This window comes from Crocodylus siamensis, chromosome 2 (genome assembly GCF_052110815.1).
Source record: "Crocodylus siamensis isolate JL-2025a chromosome 2, ASM5211081v1, whole genome shotgun sequence".
NCBI lineage: Eukaryota > Metazoa > Chordata > Crocodylia > Crocodylidae > Crocodylus > Crocodylus siamensis.
Genome location: NC_143396.1, coordinates 53946647 through 53971008, shown reverse-complemented (window position 1 = coordinate 53971008; position 24362 = coordinate 53946647). Strand labels below are relative to the sequence as shown.

At 38.9% G+C, this 24362-nt stretch overlaps 1 protein-coding gene across 3 annotated transcripts in view; it reads left to right on the top strand.

Moving 5' to 3' along the window:
* The window catches only part of CORIN (corin, serine peptidase), a 274799-nt gene that overhangs the window by 147730 nt on the left and 102707 nt on the right, over nt 1-24362 (top strand). For all 3 annotated transcript variants that reach the window (XM_090035881.1, XM_090035880.1, XM_090035879.1), the window contains 2 exons: nt 9006-9119; nt 22543-22650. In XM_090035881.1, coding sequence (XP_089892007.1) covers nt 9006-9119; nt 22543-22650 — 222 coding nt within the window. The remainder of the gene's footprint in view (nt 1-9005; nt 9120-22542; nt 22651-24362) is intronic.

Genomic DNA, 24362 nt, shown 5'->3' with positions numbered 1-24362 from the left:
CACTAAGAAAAAATAAAATAGTTAAGCCAGAATTACACACAATAAAATAATCGTCTGTTATGTTTTTCTCTGTGGTATTAGTTCTCTAGAGATTATGCAGGGTCTGGTCTCCAAGTCTAGTGAATTTATCACAAATCTGGCGGGGGGTATTTGGGGTTATCTGCTTCAAATAAGCTACCTCAGGATGAATAAAGAAGAGTTTCAATTAATAGCTGAGGATAAAAAAAATTCTGGTAGAACCAGAAAGTACCATATTTACTCAAATACAAAATGAGGTTTTCCCTCCAGTAAATATGGTGGGGAGGGGGGAACCCCCTTGCCTTATATTTGCATACAAAAAACCCTCACTAAATACGTTATCTAGCATTAAAATCCTGCCAGAAACAGCATATTTTCAGTAATGGAAACCGACTATAAAGTTGATTAAATGTAGCCAACATTGAGCATAACTATAAAATACATGGCTCATATGATGGGCACCTACAACGAAGCTAGGTGGGTGCAGCCCATCTAAACAAGATGTATGAAAGTGCCCATTGCATGCTGTTTTCTTCAGCACAGACTCTTTTTTGAGCCACTACATTGCATATATTCCTACTTCCTCTTCAGCCCCACAACTGAGCTAGGTTCATAGATAATTAGGGTTGGAAGGGACCTCAAGAGGCAAGGCTAAAATCAAAAGGGCAATAAAGCCTCAGCTATCAGTCTACCAGACAAAAGGGAATCAGAAGAAATGACCTGTCTGAGCAGTAGAGAAGATGAACAGGATGCCTTCCCCTCCGCCAAGCAGAATTAAGGCAACGTGGAACTGAGCCTCCCACCAAGAGCAAGAATGAGAACAAGTAGTAGTAAACTGGTTTGAAGACTAGCATGCTTGAAGGGCTGTGAGGCCTGCAAGGTCACAGTGCAAAGGTGGTAATTTCTCTAACATGGGTTATGTACTCATAACCTCTGGGCTTCACAAGTCAGCAGATGCATGCATAAAAGCACAACAAAAAGACTCAAAATTAAAAAACAAACAAACCTGCAGAGATGAGCAGCAGGAATACTGAGGAGCGTAGGGCCATTGTACACGCCACAAAATTGGCTTTTAAAGTGGCTGAAATGCCTTTTTGTACCACTTCAATGGCATTGTGGTTTGCACGTTTGGTGCTGTATTCCACTTTAAATTACTTTGGTATGTAGCAAGATAAAACAGCTCTGAGGTGTTTTAGTTTGCTACCTAACAAAGTGCAAGAGTGCACAGGGCCCTGGAAGCCGATGTGGTTAGGGCTTGGCGGGCCCTACGCAACTCAGGGGCTGTGGGACCTGGTGGCAACCTATGCAGGTAGGCTCCACTGAACAACAACAACAAAAAGAAGTGAGCCTGATCTTTTTTTTTTTTTTTACTCCCCCTCCACAGAGCCTGCCTGAGCTGCGTGGGGGCCTGATACTTCCTTCCGCAGCTGTGGGGGTGGTGGTGGGGGCTTCCCTCCATGCCTGTGGCGCCCACTGGAAGCTTCTCCCCCTCCCCCCCCCCACCAAAGAGGCATGTAAAGATTGGGTCCCCACCCTAGTGTAACAGTACAGGGGTTTAGTTCAGTTTAATTCTCCCATTTCAATTTAGGGAGAAATGAACCAAATTAAACCCCCATGGTGTCTACAAGCAGCCCTAGAAAGAGTGACTTATGAGAAAAGGTTAATAAAATAAAAAAATCAATAGCTTGACTAAGAGATGTCAAAATGGAGATGTAGCAGTCTACAAATGTTTGAAACACAAAGGTTAGGAATTATTTAATGTGGCACACTGGGTTATGGTGAAGAGTAAAAGTTCAATGTTAAAATATAGAAGGTTTAGGTTAGATAATGTATAAAGCTGCAAAATAGAATCCCAAAGGAAGTGGTGGAAGCTCCATCATTCATGACATAAAAACTAATCTGGACAAAACATTAGAAATATAGTGGAGGGAACAAAAATGTCCTCAAACTACTAGTCTGAGAAGTATTTTTTTGCAGTGAGGGAGACTACGGGATGCACTCAGGTTTTTTGGTTTTTCTTTTTAAAGAAAATAAATATGTCAAACAAAACCAATAAAGGAGATACCATTTTGAAACCTATACAATATAGTTGGCCCGGCTCTTGAATCTTTAAGAGTATTCTGAGTATATTGTTAAACCTGCAGCATTCTTTTTTTTTTTACTTCAAGAGATGGGTCTGAGGATTTTTCTGGGGATCTGAGTATTGGTCCCTGGGAAATGTTTAAAAGATACTTGCCATTTGATTTTCCAAAAGCAAAAACATTTGCTATTCAAGAGCAATTTTAGAAGTTCCTGCAGTCTTATCTGACAGCAGTGCTTTTGCATTACGAAGTGAGCAGGTGAACTCCAACAGAAGAGGGGAAGTTATCTAAATCCTTCTCTTTCTGTTTGGTTTTAGAATTACCAAACAGCTTCCATAAAGCCCTTTGTATTCAGCCACTGATTTCCTATTTGGCCTTTGACACATCACTTCATCTCTCCTTTTCTTAATTTCCTTCTGTGCAAATAAGATAACAAAAGCTTGCCATCCTTTGCAAAATACTTTGAGACAGTTAAATAAAAAAAATGTGTCATATTTAAAGAAAAAAGGATTTAATATAATTTCTAGTTTTTACACTTAATACATTTTATTTAATAAATTAATTCAATAATGAATGCATTAATATATATGAAACATGATTTTCTTGCAGTAAAAATCATAGTTTTTATATGTCTTATTTTGTTAAGAACCGAGAACAGAGAAACAAGCTTTTCAGATTTATTCCAGGCACTAATTTATTTCCATCTTCCTCCTTTTCATATTCTGAAGCCATTTTCTGGATGAGTTATGAATGTTTTCTAGATTTCATCACTTTTACTTTGATTTCCATGTTTTTTGCCTTTTCCCATATGAATTAGTTTGTATTCTAATGAAAATTCATGTCCATAAGCTGCCCATGGTTGTTTCCTGGACTAAATGGATTTTTATTTTTTTATATGTTTTATAATTCTGATAGAACAATAATGGATGTAAAATATAATGCAGACTACAAAATATGCTTCACCACTCTTGTTAGGTTTACAGAGATTTTTTGGCGGGATATTTCTATTTTTTCCCAGAAGAAAGAAACTATCCATGCGATTACAGATGCAAGAATCTTTTCAAAGAGCTATGTCATTTACTTGTTAGATATTATTCTAAATTTTTTTTGGATTGAAACAGTCACAAATTGTTTTATAATTGGGTATGTGTCCCAAGTAAAACAAATATATTTTTACCAGTCTGTATTGTTCCTCTATGAGAGTTTCTGAGAAACTTTCAGCCTCCCTAAGACAAGATATGCTGAGTTTGTTCCATTTTAGAATCTCTGATTGCAAGATAGCTGTCTGACTTCCATCTTTCAGATCACGTTATGTCTGGTTAATATTTACAAGGGAACCTGCTGTTTAGCAGGAAACTATAAATAATTAAGGTTTGATGTACTTTGTTTTTCAATGCATTTAACAACTTTTCTAATAGGGGCCTATGTGTGGCATTGTGAATCATTCCAGTTTCAAAGCAGTGTTTTCAAATAGCTCTCTGTTATAGGAGTTGTCAAATTTACTGGGTAAAATTTTGAATAATATTTTCCCATTAGTTTGTGGTAATTTATCAAGTTTCATCTAATTGTCTAGATTTGTGAGTCCTATTAATAGTTGTCTTCCTTAATAAATCATTCAGTTTTATTTAATTACTTCCAAATATAGTGAACCCCTTTTACAATACTCTGTGATATCAACTTGACCTGAAATACTTTCTAAATTTGGAATGTACAGCGCAGGAAAGCATTTGTACTGCACTAAGTAATTGTTGCTTATTAGTGAAACCCATTAATGTACAGGAGATGCGATTTAAAAAGTCAACATTTTAGCATAGTTTAACATGATACCTTGGTATCTGATAGCACAGTCTTTCCCTGTTGTGTTGACTACATCCAATTTATTCTGGTATGGAAACTGTTAGCTAATGTTAAGTTTTAATAGTGATGTTTGCAAGTTCTTTTGTGCATGTCCATGGATTGATTTATTGTTTTGAAAGGCTTCCTTCCAGAATTTCCTTGTAGCATAGTTTGTGTGAAATGCAAGTCTACCCTAGTCTTCAAAAGTGAAATGCTTCAGAGGGACATTTTATCATGTGATGCCTTAGCAAATTTGAAGTTCAATTGCTCTTTATGAGTCAATCAAAATCCACTATTTTAAAGGTGGAATGTGCTGTAATTTCAGTTTCTGCTTTATACTGTGCCATATAACATCAAACTTTAAGATATGCTAACAGATTTGGAAAGGCTGCATATCTGAGAATGGCTTCAAGAAATAATGAACAGGGAGTCCTTGTTTTTGATACTTATGAATGTGATATACCTATGGCATTTCCTTTATTTTTGTTTTATATCTGTCTAGTTTTCTGCAATTCTGAAACTGAACTTCTTCCTCGGTGGCATTATATGTGTGCGTGCGCGCGCGCGCGCACACACACACACACACACACACACAGAGTAATATTATTTCAGTGGACACAGTATTGCTTAACAACTAATGTGTTAATCATATTTTAGTGAGCAGGTTTTAGTTAATAAATTGTTCATTGATTTCTCCTGAAATACACTACATTTTTATGAATTGTCCTGTACTGATTGACATACTCAAATGTAATTGTGACAGGAGTACCTCTACTAGAGTCTTTCTATAGGTGACTCCACTCTCCTGTTATGGGCCAACCACCTGCCTACTCGCCTGCCATGCCTTGATCTTAATTGATTAATTAATAGATGTAATTAGTGGGAGGCTGGCCATTTTATTCATCCTGATGCCAGGGGGCGCTATCTGCAGCTCCTTTTCCTCCCCTACACCACAGCCCAAGCCTCACAGATGATACTGATATGGTTTGATCTATGCCTTGTTATAATTTGGCCTTTCCCTCATCTTCCCTGGGCTTTCCACTGCCCCGTCTCGTTCTGTGCCTTCCTGGCACTCTGCTGCTCCCCCCTCGCTCTGGGGCTTCTCATGCCCCCCCTTGCTCTGGGGCTGGGGCCAAGTTACCCCAAAAATGCTGTGTCCTCCCTGGCGCTGGGAGTCCCCACATCGCCGGGGATCCCCTTTGTGGCCTCCCCCAACCCCTAATAGCCTCACCCCATCCTCTGGTCTTATGAAACTACAAATAGAAAACTCAAGCCCCTGGGCTATAACATAAAAATCTCATTCAATCCCTACCAGGGAATTCTCTACCTGTAACAACAGACAGGAGCTGCTCGGGCCATCAGGCTCCTCCACTCTGCTTGCTCCAGTACAGCTGCCTCTCCCTTGGCTGCCAGCAGAGCACTGCCTTCCTGGTCTCACTCCTGGGGTTTATATGTGCCAGGCCCTGCCCCTTCTTGTCAGCTGACTCCCCAGTGGTTGCCCTAGCAACCAGCACCTGTGACTCTGGCTGCCCTGGTAACTAGCAGCTGGGCTCCCCACTCACTGCTAGGGCTCTCTCCCTAGCTGTTTCTGCTCTAAGGAGCAGGGCACCTGCGTGCTCTGCGACAGTAGATTGGTATGCACCTTTGTGCATACCAATTTATATTTGGGGTTTGGACAGGATGCTTAATAGGGTGCAGTTTTCAACAGTAGATAAAAAATATTACATTTTGATAATCTACAACCCCTCACATGTGAAAAGTTCATATCAAAATTTTGCTAGCTTTGGGTCAGCTTCTGAACCTATAGGAGTTGATTAGCTTTGATCAAGAAAATTCTAACTCAAGAGGTGCAGGCACACGTTACAGGAGGCAGGCCTTAAATTGTAAACTTTTCTTTGTTTTATACATAAAAAATATTGTCACACAGTTGACACTCCATAAACTATAGCTGCTACCTGAAAAGAGCTAGTAGCTTGGTTAAAATGAGTGCTCAGACCAGAACCATCCGAATCTCTTGGTTCTACAAAACTGGCCTGTAACTACTGATGTGGAAGTGGGAACATGAGGCAAAACAAAAACCCAAACTATCTGCCAGGGTTACTTCAGGGCAGATCTCAAATGGTGTCTACAGGTTTTATGTCTTGGGGGCAGATACGATGAGGTCAGTTGCCTCTCTATACCTTTATGTCTATCCAAAGACCCTCACTGGAAGCAAAAGTCTACTGGATTACAGAGGTCAGAAATATTCAACATTTGGTTTTCCTTAGCTCATGAAACATGGAGACAAATCCCTTTTATCAGGACCAAATCCCAAATAGTCCATTATGTTACAGAGTTAAGTTAGAAAAGAATGCAGTTCAACAAAGACAAGTGCAAAGTGCTGCACCTGGGCAAAAAGAACTACTAACACCCCACCTCCCCCCCACAGGCTAGGGGATGACCTTCTCAACAGCAGAAAGAGATCTTGGAGTCATAGTTGACTCCAAGATGAACAAGAGTCGTCAATGTGATGAAGTGATCCACAATGCTGACTGCACTTTATCATGCATTAGCAGATGCATGATAAATGGGTCCAGGGAGGTGATGCTTCCCCTTTATGCAGCACTGGTCAGGCTGCCGTTGGAGCACTGTGTCCAGTTTTGGGTGCTGCACTTCAAGAGGGATGCGGAGAGTCTTGAGAGGGATCAGAGGAAAGCCACTCATACAGTCAGAGGCCTGCAGGCAAGGCCCTATGAGTAGAGACTGAGGGACCTAGATCTCTTCAGCCTTCACAAGAGAAGGCTGAGAGGTGATCTTGTGGCTGCCTATAAATTCATCAGGGGAGGGCAGCAGGGAATAGGAGATGCTCTGTTTACTAGGGCACCCACTAGAGTAACTAGGAACAATTGCCCCCCAAAATTGATGGAGAACAGATTTAGGTTGGACATTAGAAAGAACTTCTTTCCAGTAAGGGTTGCCAGAATCTGGAATGGGCTTCCAAAGGAGGTGGTGGTCTCCTCTACCCTGGGGTATTCAAGAGGAGACTGGACCTAGTATAAGCAACAGAGTACATTGAAGCCTTGCAGAGATGCAATAGAAATTTTGACTTTCAGGGTTATTTGCTTCTATTAGGCTAGAAATGCCATGAGAACTGATTTTCTCGAGATGTTTCAGTGCTTCCTTTTCTAATAAGGTTTAAAATAATGTTATTGTCTGTGGGGAAAAAAGGTTGTGTTTGAGTCTTGCATGAAAGCACAGAAATTCTTGCATTCTCTACACCAATTCACTCATAGCTCTAATTTAAATAGCAGCCAATACCTATTTAATGTACTAGGTACAGGAAGAAAGAATAACTAGTGAGATTACACATTTAATTCTCTTCTTTTTTGCATCACTATCACAGAGATGTTGTTTCACTGAATTCAACAGAAATAAGGGACGAATCAGGTCCTCAGAATCTAATTTGTTGCAGTGTCTGGATACAAACGCTGCATGAAATGCCACTTAAGGAGATATTTTAAAATATAAAGGTATTTTGTTAGTAACAGGGTAGTATTAAGAAATGTGTGTTGTTCCATATCAAGTAGATTCCACAATTCATTTCAGGTTCATATATAATTTAATCATGCATTGCTAAATCAATAGGGAGGGAACACAATAAATCATACTTTTATTTCTATGGCTCTTAAAGCTTGAAGGTCTTAGACTGCCATATAGAAACCCAGATAAGATAAAAATTTTACAGTTGTCAGTATGGTCAAATAAAAAGTAAGCAGGTCCTCATAATTATCACATTGGTCTCAGTGAGTGCATCTACATGTGCAATTAACATGATGCAATAAACTCAGGAGTGGGTTGAGCCAGAGTACACTGCTCCTGGGCACAGCATCTAAACGTGCTCAGGACAGCAGCAGTTTGAGCCAGGGTGGAGCAGCCCTGGGCTGGCAGAGGTCAGGGGGCTGGGGAGGTGTCACTCCTGTGCTCTGGGTGGTGGTGTCAGGTGGTGGAGGGCTGGCAGAGATGGGCATCTGGTTCCCAGCTGGCTGGGTTGACTGAGCACCATTTGTGCCCAGAAGTCACTATCCACACATGCATTTGATTGCACATAATGACTGTGCCATATGATGGTACTGTCCCTGACAGTTCTATCTTGCAGCAGAGTTAATTAGTTTACTGCACCCTATACCAAAGTATGTGTAGACTAACACTTTAGTGTGGAGCAGTAAAGCATGCATGTAGATTCATCCAGTATAAGTGTGAATCGGGTTGTAAGGGATCAAGTTATAAATCTCTTCTGTATTAATTCTGCAAATGTGAAACCACACAGGAACATAGTGGGACTTATCACCATGGAAGAAACCTTGTGCAGGATACATTTTTTCTTCCCTCCTTTTGTTGTTGTTGTTGTTGTAATATATATAATGCAGACTCTAGGAATAGAATAAATCCGTCTAGACAGAACAGAGCTGAGTAAATTGTGCAGAACATATTCATGACCACCTGTTAAAGGCCTTGGACATGTCAGTAAGTCAAGATTTTAAAGAAATGACTAGTGATTTGTATTGTCTTAATTTCTGAGTGTCTATCTCAAGATACCTTAAAGGGACTTCATTTTTCAGATACTGCTGACTACCCACCTGCTGAAAAACTGACCCTTTTAAGATGTCTCACTGGACCATCCAAAATGCCTTGTTTAGTTGCTTTTGGTTGTCTCAGTGTCTCCACTCCCATTCTGTAACAGGGTGATGATAATAACCTTCCTAATACACAAGGATTTTGAGAATAATTTCACCAATGTTTGTGAGAGCTTTGCCCTATAGAAAAGGGGATCATATAACTATGCGTACAGAAAAAGTCTCTTATTGGCACTGTTGAATCAGAATACTAGCCTGGATTCAGTCTCACAACCAAACATCAAAGCTTGAAACGGGTTAAGAACTCAACATTCTTAGCCTACCTCTGATTACGAATTAAATGCAAGTTGAATGTTTAAGTACGGTAAAGCATATATCCCAAGCAGATTTTGCTTATAAAACAAAAATCTGAGAAGCTTATTCTGTGTTCCCTCCCCACTTTCTCTTCTCTTTCCAGTGCTATGTGGTGGTGATGAGAGCTTCTTGTGTTCCAGTGGAATCTGCATCCCTGGGAAACTGCAGTGTAATGGTTACAATGACTGTGATGACTGGAGCGACGAGGCCCACTGCAGTATGTCACTTAAACCTTATAGTGTTCTCTAGAGACAAACACAGAACCCTCTTGGGGAAGCCTAGAAACGAAAGTCAGCTATTGTAATGGGATGAGAGTTTTGCATAGCATTTGCGTATACCAACTTTTGGTATTTATTTCAGGTGCTAATGAATGTGTTTAACTCTGCCCAACCTGACCACAAAAAGGATTTTTAGTACTTTTAACTTTATATTTAAAAAAATTATTTCATTAGTTAATTCATTAGCTAAGATTTCTAGAAAAACCCAAGGCAATTTGGTAGTCATTTTTGGACTTTTTTTAAAGTTGAGTAACCTCTGCCACAAAGAAAATTTTCATAAAGAAAGAACTTGTAAGTTTTCAATGTGTGCTTTTTTTTAATCCTTAGCATCGGTTCTAAAGTATATGCAAAACCACCGTCTTATAAAGTGTTTTATGCTCCAGCTCTGAGTGTGACCTTAAAAATAAATTTTTATTATGGGGTACAATGGAAAAGGGAATATATAGGGTATCTTCATTTGTTGTTTCCCTTCTCCAATATAATATACATCTCCATACTCAAGCATATGTCTTACTTTTCAGATGAGGAGATTCTAGAACTGGTACCTTGTGTAGAAAAGCTGAACAAATGTATGCTAGTTAAAAGTAGAATGAGTCAGGTTGGGGAAGTAAGTGAACAGTAAGTGTGCAGTGAAGTTACTACACATGGAGCCAAGCCAAAACATGGGTTCCAATTAACTCAAACTGTGGAAAAAACCAAGTTTGGATTAAGATATGAAATGTGCACTTCAAGATTCTCTGAAAATCATTTGCCTCTTCTGGATTCCTAGGGAGAAATTATAGGTAACATTTTCAATACCAAATGTCTTAGGAGCCTCAATCCAATTATAGGCTAATAAACTAATGAGATTTAAATTCTTAAATCACCTAGTTACTTCTGAAAATGTTTACAGATAATTTTACCTGTGAATACAGGCATACCTCGGAGATATTGTGGGTTCGGTTCCAGACCACCGCAATAAAGCGAATATCGCAATAAAGCAAGTCACATGAATTTTTTGGTTTTCCAGTGCATATAAAAGTTATGTTTACACTATAGTAATCTATTAAGTGTGCAATAGCATTATGTCTAAAAAAAAATGTACATACCTTAATTAAAAAATACTTTATTGCTAAAAAATGCGAAGTGAGCAAATGCTGTTGGAAAAATGGCGCCAATAGACTTGCTAGATGCGGGGTTGCCACAAACCTTCAATTAGTAAAAAACCGCAGTATCTGCGAAGAGCAATAAAGCGAAACACAATAAAACGAGGTATGCCTGTACATAAAAAGCACATGATAGCCGCTATCTCCTGTTTCCAAGGGGAGTGAGGCTTCAGGTTGGTAGCTCGTGTAATGAAATGCATCTTTTCCCTTGAATTTTTTCCCTCAGTGTTGAGTCAATTTTAATGTAAGATGAAACTTTCAAAAGTGCTTAAGTGGTTTAGGAACCTAAATCCCACTGAAGATCAGTCAAAGGGTTGAGAGCATAGACATTTAAAAATAAAAATATTACTGGGATGTTGTAATTCTTCCAAAAACAAGCATTACAAACTCATGAATTCCTGAGTTTAGAAAAAGGATATTCAACCATGTTAGTATACAGAAATGAACAGTTACATTTCCTAAACAGAGTTACTGTTATTTATAGCAATACCATGCCATCAATATTTCAATATACGTGAGTGTGTTTATAATCTCTGATTAGATTTAAATGATTTTTGAAGACACCTTTGATTATTTTTTTTTACCTTCCTCTACTTGTCTTCATCCTCTTTTTCAAGAGACACTCCAAGGTAGAGAGAGCTGAACTCTGTTAGTCTGAAATTAGAGGTAGTTAGTTATTCATAGTATCTGACAAAGGCTGTCTTTGTTCTTCACTTAAGGTAAGTGCAATAATTTTGGGGGAGGTTATACTATAATCAACCATAAGGATGTGGTTCAAGTCTTTCTTTAAGTGCAAAACTTAGCTCAGCAATAACTGGAATCATTGCCAGTGCTAGCATAATAATGAAAAGTATTAATAATCCCATTAATTCTGGATGTGATCCTGGTCATTTGAATTATTACATCATTAACTATGCATCTAAGATGTCACCAGAAACAAAAGAATATGTGCTATATTCTGACTTTGTAGTATACAATTTAATTCATCTAAACAAAGTTCTAACTGCTTGTGCTGTCTTGTGGTGTTCCAGGGTCTGCAGGGATCCAGAACAATACATGCAAGCCTTTTTACATTAACATAATTTTAAAATGTCCAAAACTTATTTTATCTTGGGCAAGTTTGATTTAATGTAAACCTTGGGTAGCAGATGCAGGCTTAGTTTATAGTTAGTAAAAATGATGCAGTATGTGGGCACATCCAGACATGGGCGACTGGTGCTTCCTGCCTCTGGGTGTCCATCAGTGGCCGATCACTGACTGGGTGGAGGTGTCACCTAAAATTGTGCTATTTAGTTAATGCACATTAAAATAAGCTAAGGCACATAAGGTGTCACTTCAAAACTGGGCACCTATACAAGTGATGAAGCTCTGCTGGGCTGCATGCTAATTAGCACACAGTGAAGCAGATTAATTAGTGTGCTGCAGCAGCCTCTGCATCACATATATTCACCATCCCTCCATTTCTAAATGGCAGTGGGGATGTTTTAACTATAGCTTATTGAACAAGCTTTAGTTAAAGCTCCCCACTGCCATTTTGAGGTGTGGGATGCTGAATGCATGTGATGCTGTGGGTGTTTTAATTAGAGCGACTCTTAAAGAGCCACTTTAATTATAGCGCTCCCTTCTCCACCCTGGAGCACATGTATAGGTGCCCCATACTATTTAGTTAGTATGCATTAAGACAGGCTAATGCACATTTTCCTAGTATCTCAAAATAGAGGGCATTTATACACATACATTTTGTGCTGGGATGTGCCAGAGATCCGGTGAGTCAGAGTAGACTTGATTAATTGAGTCTGCTTCACACGTGAGATGACGTGCATGGCGCTGTGTCATGTGCAGTTGTATAAGCAGTGAAATGGATGTCAGCACACAGAAAATGGCAGCAGTGCACTTTGGAATTAAAACACTTCTGATATGTTTTAGTTCAAAAAGCATGCCGTCACCATTTTCTCAGCACTGATGTGTATTTCACCACTTATACAGCAACATGCGCTTATGCGACTGTGGTGAAAGCATGTATACGAATGCCCAGAGATACTAGATTTAATGAGCATTAACTAAAGCATGTTAATGCATGTGTAGACGCATCCAGTAAGTGCAAACAAAATCTGCTAGTAATAACATGCAGAATAGATTTAGACCCTCATCTAAACATGAACTTGTGCCATTTTGCTCACATAAGCAGTCCCATTGCAGACCATAAGAACACTCACATAAGCAAAAGTTACTTACAAACTTAAGTGTTTGTAGCAGTGAAACACTGGTGACCATTTCTAGACCTGCCCATTTATTCTTGGCTCAAAGGAGAAGTAAGTTTGTCTATACATGATGGACCCTTTGCTTTGCAATTGAAGGAATGAGGCTCTGGTGACAGTGATTAATAATTTGTTGTGGAAGTAGCTTTCCTTTGGTTGTTCACTGTGGGGATGTGCAGGATTTCAGTTTGCTTGATTTAATGTACTGTAATGAAATCAGTTCTCAGGGTGTCTAGACAGTGACACAACAAAGCTTTATAAAACTAAAAGAAGGTTGCATTTCCTTCGAGATGTCTGGAATGCTTTCTGTAAATTAATTAATTAATGCACCCCATCAGAATTCAAATCAGTAGACTTCAAAATGTGTTAACTGCACCTTTTGGGGAGGCATTGGACTGTCTTAGGTTCAAAACACTAAGTTTCTGCTGATATAAATTTATGTACCAGAAAAAGATGCAGAATTTGGAAATATGAGATTTTTATAAGAACTAAGATGAAAATCAGTGTTCTATTAAATTGTTTACTGTTTTAATTGAAAATACATTGGTTTAGTTAGGTTTAGATTTAAAAATTTTACTATGTATTTTCCACCCAAACATAAGAACATTTTGCCTACTTCAGCATATGAGAGAAAGCAGATAAACTTGTTAATAATTAAATCCAGCAGAAGACTATATGTTTATTATTTTTTAAAGTGCAATTTTTTTCCTCGTATACCTTCACTAAATAAAATAACAATGAAAAATGGCTGGAGCAATAGAGGGACATTGTCTTGCCTGCTAGCTACCTAGGAGCCATATCCTGTCGCTGGCTTGGCTAATTTCTCTAACTAGGTGAAGGTATTTGCCCAGGATTGATCTATCCTGATCACTTGCTTGAAAAATGTCTGTTCCTGAGAACTACTTAAGTTCAAAAGGTGAGAGGGTAGTCCGGTTTGCAATGCAGAAAGGGCCTCTCAACATCAAGGCTGAAAAAGCAAACTTATGGTATCTGGTTTGCACCACACCACACCGTATCATCAAGTTCATATTTAAAGCACACAGAGAAGGCATGCTGTGCCCCTAACATGGTCGTCATACAGTGTAGACATGCTAAGGATGTCCTACCCCATAAATTAATGGTGAAATGGCAGCTCTCACAGTTGTCCTTTGCTGTTGGTTGTGTTGCAGTCTCACCCAAAAGCCCTAGCCACAGCTGATTCTGCACTGAGCCAGGCAGTGATATAAAGGTGTAATGAAAGGCAGTCTGTATCCCAAGAACTTACATTTAATTGCAAATTTTATCAGGCTTGTTTACATTAATGGCAAACCAGAGCTTCAGGTGATCCCATAGGACATAAAGTGAAGTGAAACATGGGTTTTTTACCATATTTTTCAGGTGGTATCCATTTAGAGTAAGAGCAGACATTTAATAAACTTTACAATTTCAGTGTCTCTTTACTTTTACAGTTTCAAATTATTTATATCGGAAATATAGATACATGAAATGAATGGTATAAGAAAGGTGGATAAGGGTGAATACAAGAGAATTTCAAGTTTCCTGCCTCCGGTAAATTATCAGTGTGTTATTGTTCAGTGCATTATCTTTCTTTTATCTCACTGGCTCCTTCTGACATGCCCATTATACTGTATAAATTATGCACGTAATACTAAGGCTATGGCAAAATCCTCCAATCTCTTTGATTTTTTTTTAATTCTGTATGTCAGGTACTGTACTTTTTTCCAGTCAGAAGGATTATAGATTAGGATAGCTAGGTGTGGCCCCAAAACTAAATGAATACTTTGTCTCAGTTTGCAATGAGCATACTAATATTGACTGCAGAGGCAAACACAAAGGGGAAAATGGGAATGAGACCATGGAAATTTCCACAATTGAAGGTAGAAGCAAAATGCAAGGAATTTAAGCACTCAGATTGAAGGGACTGGATAATTTCATCCCAGAATTCTGAAACAACTGGAATATGAAATGGCATATTTACTACCAGGTCTGATAGTAAATATACAAATGTAGCAAATGCAGAGTGGTACCATATGGTTGGAGAATAGCAATATAGTATTTGTATTTAAGAGGGGAGAAAGTGGTCAGGATAGTTACAGGATTATAGATTTCACTGCATTTGTGTGCAAGGCTTTAGCAAATAGAGGACAAACACATTGATATGCAACACAGCTTTACTATCAGTAGACTTTCTAAGATTAACTTGTAAGATTTCTTTGATGAGACAATTAATTCTTCAGGCAAAGGGCATGCATCAGGTCTCAGTCATTCAGTAAAGAATTTTCCAAATGGGAAACTATTAGTAAAGCTTAAGAAGTTGGGTATTAATAAGAGTAACTGTAAAAATGAGTGAGGAGTTGGGTTAAGGGAAGACATCAATGTGTACTTTTGAAAGGTGATGTGTCAGACCGGAGAACGTTCAAGAAAGATCTGTTTTAGAATTGATCTTGTTTAATATTTTCATGAATACACAAATGGTAGGAGTATGCTGATGAAATTTGCTTGTAGCACAAATTTGGGAGGCAACACAAATACAGAGGAGGACTGGAATATCTTACCCTTGAGGATGGCAGTAATAAAACCGGGATAAAGTTAACAGTACAAAATAGAAGGTCATGCATTTGGGGACTAATAAATACTTCTTCTAGAAGTTGAGAGTGCATCAGATGGAAACAGCAGAGGGGGAAAAAGACCTGAGTGTGTTAACTGATAACAGGACAATATGAGCTGCCAGTATGATCCTAGTATGTATTGGGAGAGGTATTTCCAGTACAGATAGGGAAGTTTTAATGCGCTTGTGCAAGGCACTGTGTCTCACTTGGAGACCTCACTGGAATCCCATGAACTAAAACTAAAACAAGTGCTTGGAGCTACTAGGACGGGGTGGGCAAACTGCGGCCCGATGGCCAGGCGCGGCCCGCCAGGCCATTCTATCCAGCCCGCAGGGCCCCTAAAAACTTTTAAAAGTTAATATTTATCTGCCTCTGGCTGCCTGTTATGCGGCCCTCAATGCCTTGCCAAAACTCAGTAAGCGGCCCTCTGCCCAAAATTATTGCCCACCCCTGTACTAAGATGATCAGGGGAATGAAGAGCCTGTATTATGAAAAGAGACTAAGAACTTGGCTTCTTTAGCCCAGTAAAACAAAAATTTGAAGGGACTATGTTTGTTGTTTATAAATTTGTTGGGGGTACACACCTGGATTAGAACACAATTATTTAAACTAAAGGGCAGTATTGGCATGGGGGAAAAAAGGTTGTAAATTGGCCAGGAATAAATTTAGTCTGGAAATTAGATGAAAGTTCCTAAATATAGCAGTCAGGTTCTAGAACAACGTTCCAGTTAGTATACTGGGAGCAAAATGTCTTCCTGCTTTAAGGTGAAGCTTGAGAAGTTTTTAGAAAGCATTATATGATGTAGTGTCTATGATAGTAGGGGCCTTATCCTAGTAGCCCTGGAGGTCACTTTCAATATTATGGTTGCATGTTCCTAAACTGCTTTGACTTACACCCTATGTAGTCTATTGGCTTTGGTGTAAATTAAGACTAAAGTTGCAGTGTGTAAGATAGCTGTTGCCCTTTTTAAACTAAACTTTGTAAAAATATGTAGATATATTTTTAAGCATTTTTTAAAATGAATAATGTAGAACCCCCAACATCATCTTTGAAGATTGAGAATGGGAGTAGGGATAGAAGGGTCTGTGTTTCAGCAGTGAAACAAAGTATTGTAATGGTCAAAGGGCTGGTAAATTGGTAGGGTTGACCAGCCTCATGTAAAACTTTAAAAAAAAAATTGGGTTTAATGGAGCTTTGGATTAGGAAGAAAATTCAGCTAATTTTTGCTTTATGAAAATGAGGCTTGGACCATCTCCAAATGAAAATTAAATTCTGCTAATTACAAGTGGTGATTGTGAAGTGTGGTAGTTATTGTGTTGAAATGATGTAGCTGTCTAATATATTACTGCCAATACCTTGATGAAAATGTCAAGACCTTAAAATTTGCATATTTGCTTATTTCAGGTCATGCAAGGACATCTGTCTGCCTTTTTAAAATTACACTGTCTGTGCTGTTGTCAAGCTGTGCCATTCTCTAAATGTCATTGCTACCGCTATGAAAGGATGAATGTAAATATAAATTAGGGCATGAAGGAAAATCAAACAGCAAATTTAGCCAGGATGCAGAACCCCCACAGAACCATTGTGAGGAAGAGATGGCTTTGCCTTGTTCACATGAGGAGCAATAAGAAATAGATATAGCCAAAATTACAAACCAGTGGGGAAAGATAAAGGATTGCCAGGCTTGTTCATGCTGTTACGGATTCAAGACAAATATTTTGAATTATAAAGCCAGCCGGGTGCTCTTCTGCTCATATGAAACATATACAGAGCTAACATATTTTCATTTAATTCTATATTTGGTATTTAGCAGCTCCCTTCCTTTTACTCTGTAAAAGCTAGCTATACCCTTGGCTGGAAAATTCAGGATAGTTGGATTATTTTGGTTTTTTTCATGCCCTTAAGTTTAGTGTTTCATGTTAAACCATAAATTTTGATCTAAACTTCTTAGATAATGCAAAACTAGTGGAGAAATTAAATATTTGGGGGGGTCAGAAGAAATTAATTAATATTGTGAAAAAGCCTTGGGAAGCTTTACAAGCTCACCACATTCTCCCAGCTTTGAGACCATTTCCTTTTCTTTTTCTAGTAACACTGATACTAGGGCTAAATCAGATTTAAGGTATCCAGGTTGTAGCCATATTGGTCTAGAGGAAAAGGCAACCAGGACTCATAGTAGAGATGATATCTTTTATTAGACCAACAAGATTTTTGCAAACAAATTCTTTAATTGCAAGCTTTCAGGCACAAACACCTTTCATCAGGCATTGGAGAAAAGACTGTAAAAGTTCTCCTGGGTAGAAATGAAAGTTCATATTTTCATAGGATTTCACAGAGGAATCAATAGATGGAAAACTTCTCTGGGCAGTCATTTCATAGCTGACTTAAATCAGATTTAAGTAACTCTCAGGAGAGTGTAAGAGCAAGCAGGCTACAGAGTGGTCTGCCTGAGCCTATACACCAAGCCTTATTACAGAGGCCCTTCAGGTTGATCATGAGGACTGAAAATAGTGGAGAAAGGAAAGAAAGAAATATAAGGGCTAGTTACCCATGCCTAACTTAGTTGCCCAGCACTGGCAATGGAATTCACAAACCTGAGTAAAGTGCGTGAGTTCAAACAGTGACTAGTGTAGTATCTCAATGAGGCCTGTGGTATGCAAACAACTCTTTATTGTGTACAGGAACTTATATAAAGAAATATTGAGAGTAAAGAGGTAGCAGCCTTGCTACCAAGGTTCTTGTGTCTAGCCTGCGTAATGTTCTGTCACACCAGAGGCAGCACTAGTGGGTGCTTTGGGGCCTATAGCCACCCCAAAATTTGCCTTAGCCACCCCTCCCAGTGCTTCCCCTATCCAAGCCTCCAGCAACCACCACCCGCCCTACACAGCTGAGCCTGCCCTGCTTCTGTCCACCGCCCACAGAGGCATGGCACCTTAAATAGGTATTGTTAAAAAAAAATGAATAAATGTGTTTGGCCAGAAGATGTACAGTGCAGCCCGCCCAATTTTCTGCCTAGCCCACCACATCCCTCCCCACCAGAAAGAGATTGGTGCTGACCTTGTGTCATTCCAGGAGGTTCCTGCTGTGGCTATCCAGATAGCCTCTAGAGATGCCACACTTCCTGAAAACTGTATTTCCAGAAGAACTCATGCTATGTTGAACATAGGATGGGATTCAGAAAAACCAGCAGGTTGAATGTGAATGAGAAGCCCAAACCAACCAATAGGAAATCCTTAAGAGAGGGTTGTTTGAAATCCCACCTCTCTCCTAGGTTTGGGCACTTAGCTGATTTAGGATAAGGTTGCTTCTTGTCCTTGCTTCATCTGAAGAATGCCAGGTTTTGATCGTGAGTCCTGTGTTCTGGTCAAACCTTGTGGAGACATTCATTTGTCTCTATTTGCAGTTGGTTTCTTTTTCCAGATACAATAATCTGCTTTTTAGCTATGACTCTTTTAAGCTCTAGGTTTCTACTAGTTCTCAGCCTAATTTCTAGTAGTTCCCTCCCGTGACCCTCCGGACTGCTTCTTTGTGGCATCTAAGCTCCTTCCCAGTTGGACCAATCCAGATGGTGGCAGCCCCATCCCCAGGTGATTAGGGCACCTCCTCTGAAGCTACTTTTCTCGCAGCTGCTGCTTTTCCTTAGATTTTCAGCAGCTGGATCCACCCAACTAGGCTGCACCCTGCCAGGTACCACCCAGGGGTCAAAAAAACCTGCGGGGGAAAAAAACTGGAGCAGTGCATGCACAGGCAGCGCGGACCGCTGAAAAGCAGAACCGGGCCACCCAGAGCAATACTCCACATGGAAGAATCACTGCTGCTGTGCCCTGGTAAGGCTGCTGGGGCGAGCACAGACTTCCCTACTGCCCCTGGGGGTAACTTGCTGCACACTAAAGCACAAGTGGCACAGGTGTTCCCTGGGGACAACTAGCTGTTGTGCAAGGTGCACTGCTGCTACTTGTTCCCAGGGAACCAAACATCTGTGCTTATCTGAACACAGCTCAGGAGCCCATCAATTTGACCATGAGTGAAGAGCAAAGCACATCAGCAAACACTTGACTACAAAGGGAAATGACGTGCTACAAAAGAGACAGAAAAGTTCTTTGAGGAGTGAGCTGTTATTGGAACCTGAATTTAGAGAGTGAATTGCAAAGCCTCAGGATCTGGAGATTGCTCAAGGAACCATATGCCCAATGTGGCTTTTATTAAACACAAGGTGCATGGGAACACACAGAAACATTGCATGTCAATGAATCCAAACATTTTGGCAGCAGTTTGGCTAAATATTTCACAGTGGAGGACACCCCTGAAGAAAGCAACGTCATTGCTGCCAAAATAGTTTGCACGTGGCATGCAGTTGTGCATCGTCACAGCTACTCGTTACTTGACCATGAGGTGAAGTTGACAGCCAAAGTACTTTCAAAGTCAAAGCTAAATCAAAAGAATTAATTATAGGAATGCAGAATCTGAGAGCAGGGTGGAATATGTTTTGACAGTCTTTTCAGTTAAACTGCTTTTTACTAATCTCAGATAATGAATTATTTTCCAAAGCAACTGTTGCTTCAAATAATGGCAACTTTAAATATTTAACCAGTTACACAATACTTTTCTTTATCCAGTGTGTTGGAGAAGGTGGGGTTGGGTTTTTTTGTTTTTTTACAGAGATTGATGAAACAAGATGAAAAAAGTGCATGATAGCGGCTTGAATGTGGAAAACTCGGTGTCCTTTGCAACTGGCATTGCATTAGTTAAAAACTGGTCTATATTTTTTCCCTTGAAAGCATCCCACTCTCTATTTGCCCGTAACAGACTATAATATCCATGTGGTGCATAACACAGTCAAACATGGAAGTGAACAAAAGAAGTATAATGTGAAGAGTCTGAAAATTAAGATTTGTAATGAGTTTCCAACCTCTGCTAAGGGGAAAATGGTAGTAGTGTTTTGCATCTGTGAATAAAGAATTGAGCAGTTCTCTGTGGCATATACTGGGAGGGTGGATGCTGCTTCTTCCAGAGGCTTTTGCAGTGCTGGAAAAATCTTGAAGTATGCTTCATTTCACAAGTAATCAGGACTCTTGGTGAGGTAACATCTTTTATTAAACCAGCTAGCTGGTTGCAAAAAAATTTTTATTTGCAGGCTTTTGGACACGTGCACACCATTCCTCAGGCATAGGAGAATACAAAGATTGTAAAATTTGTCCCAGGTGAAAATGAAAATTCATATTTCACAGGAGATCTGAAAGGTGGTGTAAGATCTCCTTGTTGGAAAAGTTCATTTTATGCAAAATAGTCTCAGATAAAAGTAAAAGTTGCCTATTTACCTCATTTGCACCTGGGAGAAATTTTACAATCTTTGCATTCCCCTGTGTCTAAGCAAGGGTGCATGTGCCCAAAAGCTTGCAAACAGAGAAATCATTTTGTAATTATCTAGTTGGTCTAATAAAATATTGGCACTTGCAGGAGCAAAACATTATATGCCAATGTCATTTTACTGGAGAAAGTGTAATGCCTGACCTCAGGCATATAGAGAGCCTGCTGAAACAATTAGCAGCAGTGGGATGGAAGGAGCCCCAAAACGTAGGTCATATTTTTAAAGGTTACTGGATTTATTTAATTGGAAGTGGAAAGTCTTAGGACCTGAAGAAACAATACATTTCTATTTTAACTCTCAATCCTTTTCTTACCCATGAGTTATAATTTGGCAGGCACTTGGGTGAACTTAGTACTAGCATCAAATATGAAAAAAAATAATTCACCCATTATTTTGTGTCATTTCAAGTTAGTATGCTGCAGAGCTAACCCCAGGAGTTCATGGTAGTTTATTTTAAAGTACTTGAGGGTCATGCAGCCTTATGAGTGACACCTTAACAGCAGTAGGTTGATATTACTGCTTCTTACCAGGCAGACTTACACAATTCCTCCTCAACCTCCATTGAAGAATTACTACTCAGGTAAACACAATTTATTTTCACTTCTGGGAGGAAAGAAGATTTATACCATGACAATGTTTTATGGAAATCAGAAAATCTATTGCTCTCATGATACTTGTTGTTCTCTGCCATCATATGCTCAGAACACAGTTTCTGGATGGTTACTGGAAGTATATTAATAAGAAAAGGATAATTGCTTTGATTGTTATAATGAGTTCCAATGAAAAAAGCAAAAATAAAAAAGTAAAATATGTCTCTGTGTCATTCTTATACATCACATGATAATGCATACCAAAGCAGTGAGATTGGGTACGGTTATTTATTGAAGGTTGACTGTACAGTTTATCCTCAATCCCAGTTTTTTGCCTTGAACATCTGATCACATTAGAATTTTGTGATGTGGTATGTTTGATTATTGGTATAGTGCATAACAGAACAGAGACTCTTGTTTTTTCAGTAGTACAGTACATAGCAGAGCATAGTCCTGCAGCACATGTATTATTTGGTAGCTCCAGTAATTTTTCAGTCAGGATGCTGCAGCACCCTCGAGTTCCATGAGATCTCGCGTGCCACGAGGTGCCGTGCAATATTAGCGGTTAGGTGTGTACACACCTTCACTGGATAAACCCAGAGATTTAAAATAGACCTCCATAGTATCTGTTTTGAGTGTCTCCATAGTGTCTAAATTCTTTCCAACAGAAAATTGCTTATTTTTTTTCTGTAATTAGGAATGAGTAAATGCTAAGAACTGGTATTTCCAAGGAGTGCCTCAAGTCTAAAAATACTGAGAACGACTGGGCAAGACATTCTACTCTGCTGCCATAGATGGAACTTCAGACAACAGTTATACAATGAAATCTTGTCATGACTAGTCCAGAAGTGGTGGTTGAAATTACATGCTTTTTGCCCCCAAATCATCTGGCAGCTGGTTATCTAGCTTATTTAATCTATCTGAAGAATAAATATTTTAGTTACTTGATATCTCTTGTTATTTGAACATCTTGAATACATTTTGACTATTCTCAGTTTAGTGTCCAAAGATGTTTCTTCCAAATTGCTCCCTTGGATTGGCTTGGCAGTGTGTAGGAGATGAAAGGAGCACGAAAAGGAATAAATGCCACAGTTTTTCTATGATGTAAGTTCTTTTTTCCCCTCCATTGCTATCAATCGCACATGAAGAAAGCAAGGAGCAGGACCAAAAGAATAAAGTCCACAAAGGGTTTTTGATCCTTCTTACTCTTCCACATTAAATTTTACTGAGCCGAGGGGTTCACAGAATATAGTAATGGACCTGTGTGTTTACTACCGTAAAGCACTGTGTTGATGCATATAATTTAGTTTAACCTCTCACAGCATTGCTACTATATAAATAGAACTTAATATCATGTTTTGTTGATGTGCTGTAAACTACTTGTTTTGCAGACTGCAGTGATGATGTATTCCACTGTAACACAGGAAAATGTCTCAATTACACCATGGTCTGTGATGGATATGACGACTGTGGAGACCTGAGTGATGAACAAAACTGTGGTAAATGGCAGTGACATGCTTTTCTACAATGGCATAACTTGTGCAGAGTGACTGGGGCAGTTGCCCCGTATGCCGACGTGCAGGGGAAAGGGAGAGGAGTCAGCTGTCACTGCAACCCTGCAGTTCTGTTGGGAGTGCCAGCAGCTATGGGATGGCTCCATTGACCCAATGTGTGGTAGCTGCCTCGGGCACCCAGTTACATCATTATGCCTCTGTTTTTCCTAATTATTTGCCTGAAAATGATTTTCCTTGCATGCATCAGAAAGTTATGCACCCAAAGAGTCCACTTTACTAAGAAAATAAAAACAGATTAAAATGTGCATGGTTTCATAACAAATTTAAAAATGTTGGGATAGATAAGTCATTAATTCATAGTGTTTTTAGGGAATGGCATTTTTGCACAATATTTGTTTTATGCAAAATCAGAAGCATATTTATTGAAAAGTTTTTGATTTTGCTATTCATTCTGAACTTCAAGATATGTTGATAGCTTTCTGGGTAGCTCAGCTGAACATATCTGAGGCAAAGGGAAACCTAGAGAGACTGCATATCATGGATGCCAACAAATATTAAAGCTGAATTTTTTATTCAGGTATCAAAACAGAATTGCCCTGGTTGACAATTGTCCTTTCACTGCTTCTTAAAATGCCAGTCTCTGTTGACTTTCAGGATTCTGTCTATTCATGAATCTCCTCCTGCTTATAGTGATGTTAATGGGAAAACTCCAAGTGAATTTTTTTTGACATTGAAAAACAATGGCTTTTTCCATGATTTTTTTTTAAAAGAAAATTTGGAAAAAAATCTTCTGACTTTGCCAGACAGAAAAAGTAAAACAATGCTAATCTCTAAAATGCATCTTACAAAAGTAAAAGGTTATTTTTTAATGAACAAACTGCTTTCTAACTTCTGTTTCACTTTATCTCACTTTTCTAAGAAAAAATGTAGACAGTAGAGAAAGTAAAGATTTTTATACAGTTTGAAACCAAAATATTTCACAACTATAGGGAAAAAAAAAGCTTTCCTTGAATCATTATTTATTTTTCCAAACATGAAAAAGTGAAGATTTTAATCACAACAAAAAAATAAAAAAATTGGCAAACATTTTTGGAGGAAAAATAAAAGTTTATTAAGAAATTTAGTTTAGCTCCAAACACATCCTGTATTCCTGTTGTGCTTTATGTTGTATAAGCAACTAATATTGAAGCTTTCCTTTCTGTTCTGTCTAGTAAGTTTTATTATCTTGGATATTGGTTGCTGTAAATTTATCTTCTCTGGCATTGGTACTTCCTCCACAGATCTATTCAAAACATGACAAAAAGTCTCTGACCATTATTAACTATTTACTTATTTTTATCATTATTATTGTTTTTATTTTTCAAGAATGAATACTAGCTATGTTAAACAATTCAATATTCATATCTATATCAAATAAACATAAAGGAATAGGCTCTAATCCTGCAAGCACTTAGGTCTGTGGCACGTTATGCTTATAACCAGTTAATCAGTCACATCTTTATTATACAACCATACACTGATGCAATTAAAGTTGCGATCAGATAAGGAATCAGCCACAAAGTTATTACACAAAAAATGTATAATAACTTTGCAGCTCATTCCTATTCTGTCATGAATTGAATGTCTGGCCAGGCTGGGCTCTCAGGTGTGTGGGGTGCACCCCTGTGGCTGGGAGCCTCCTCAGCTGATCTAGGCTC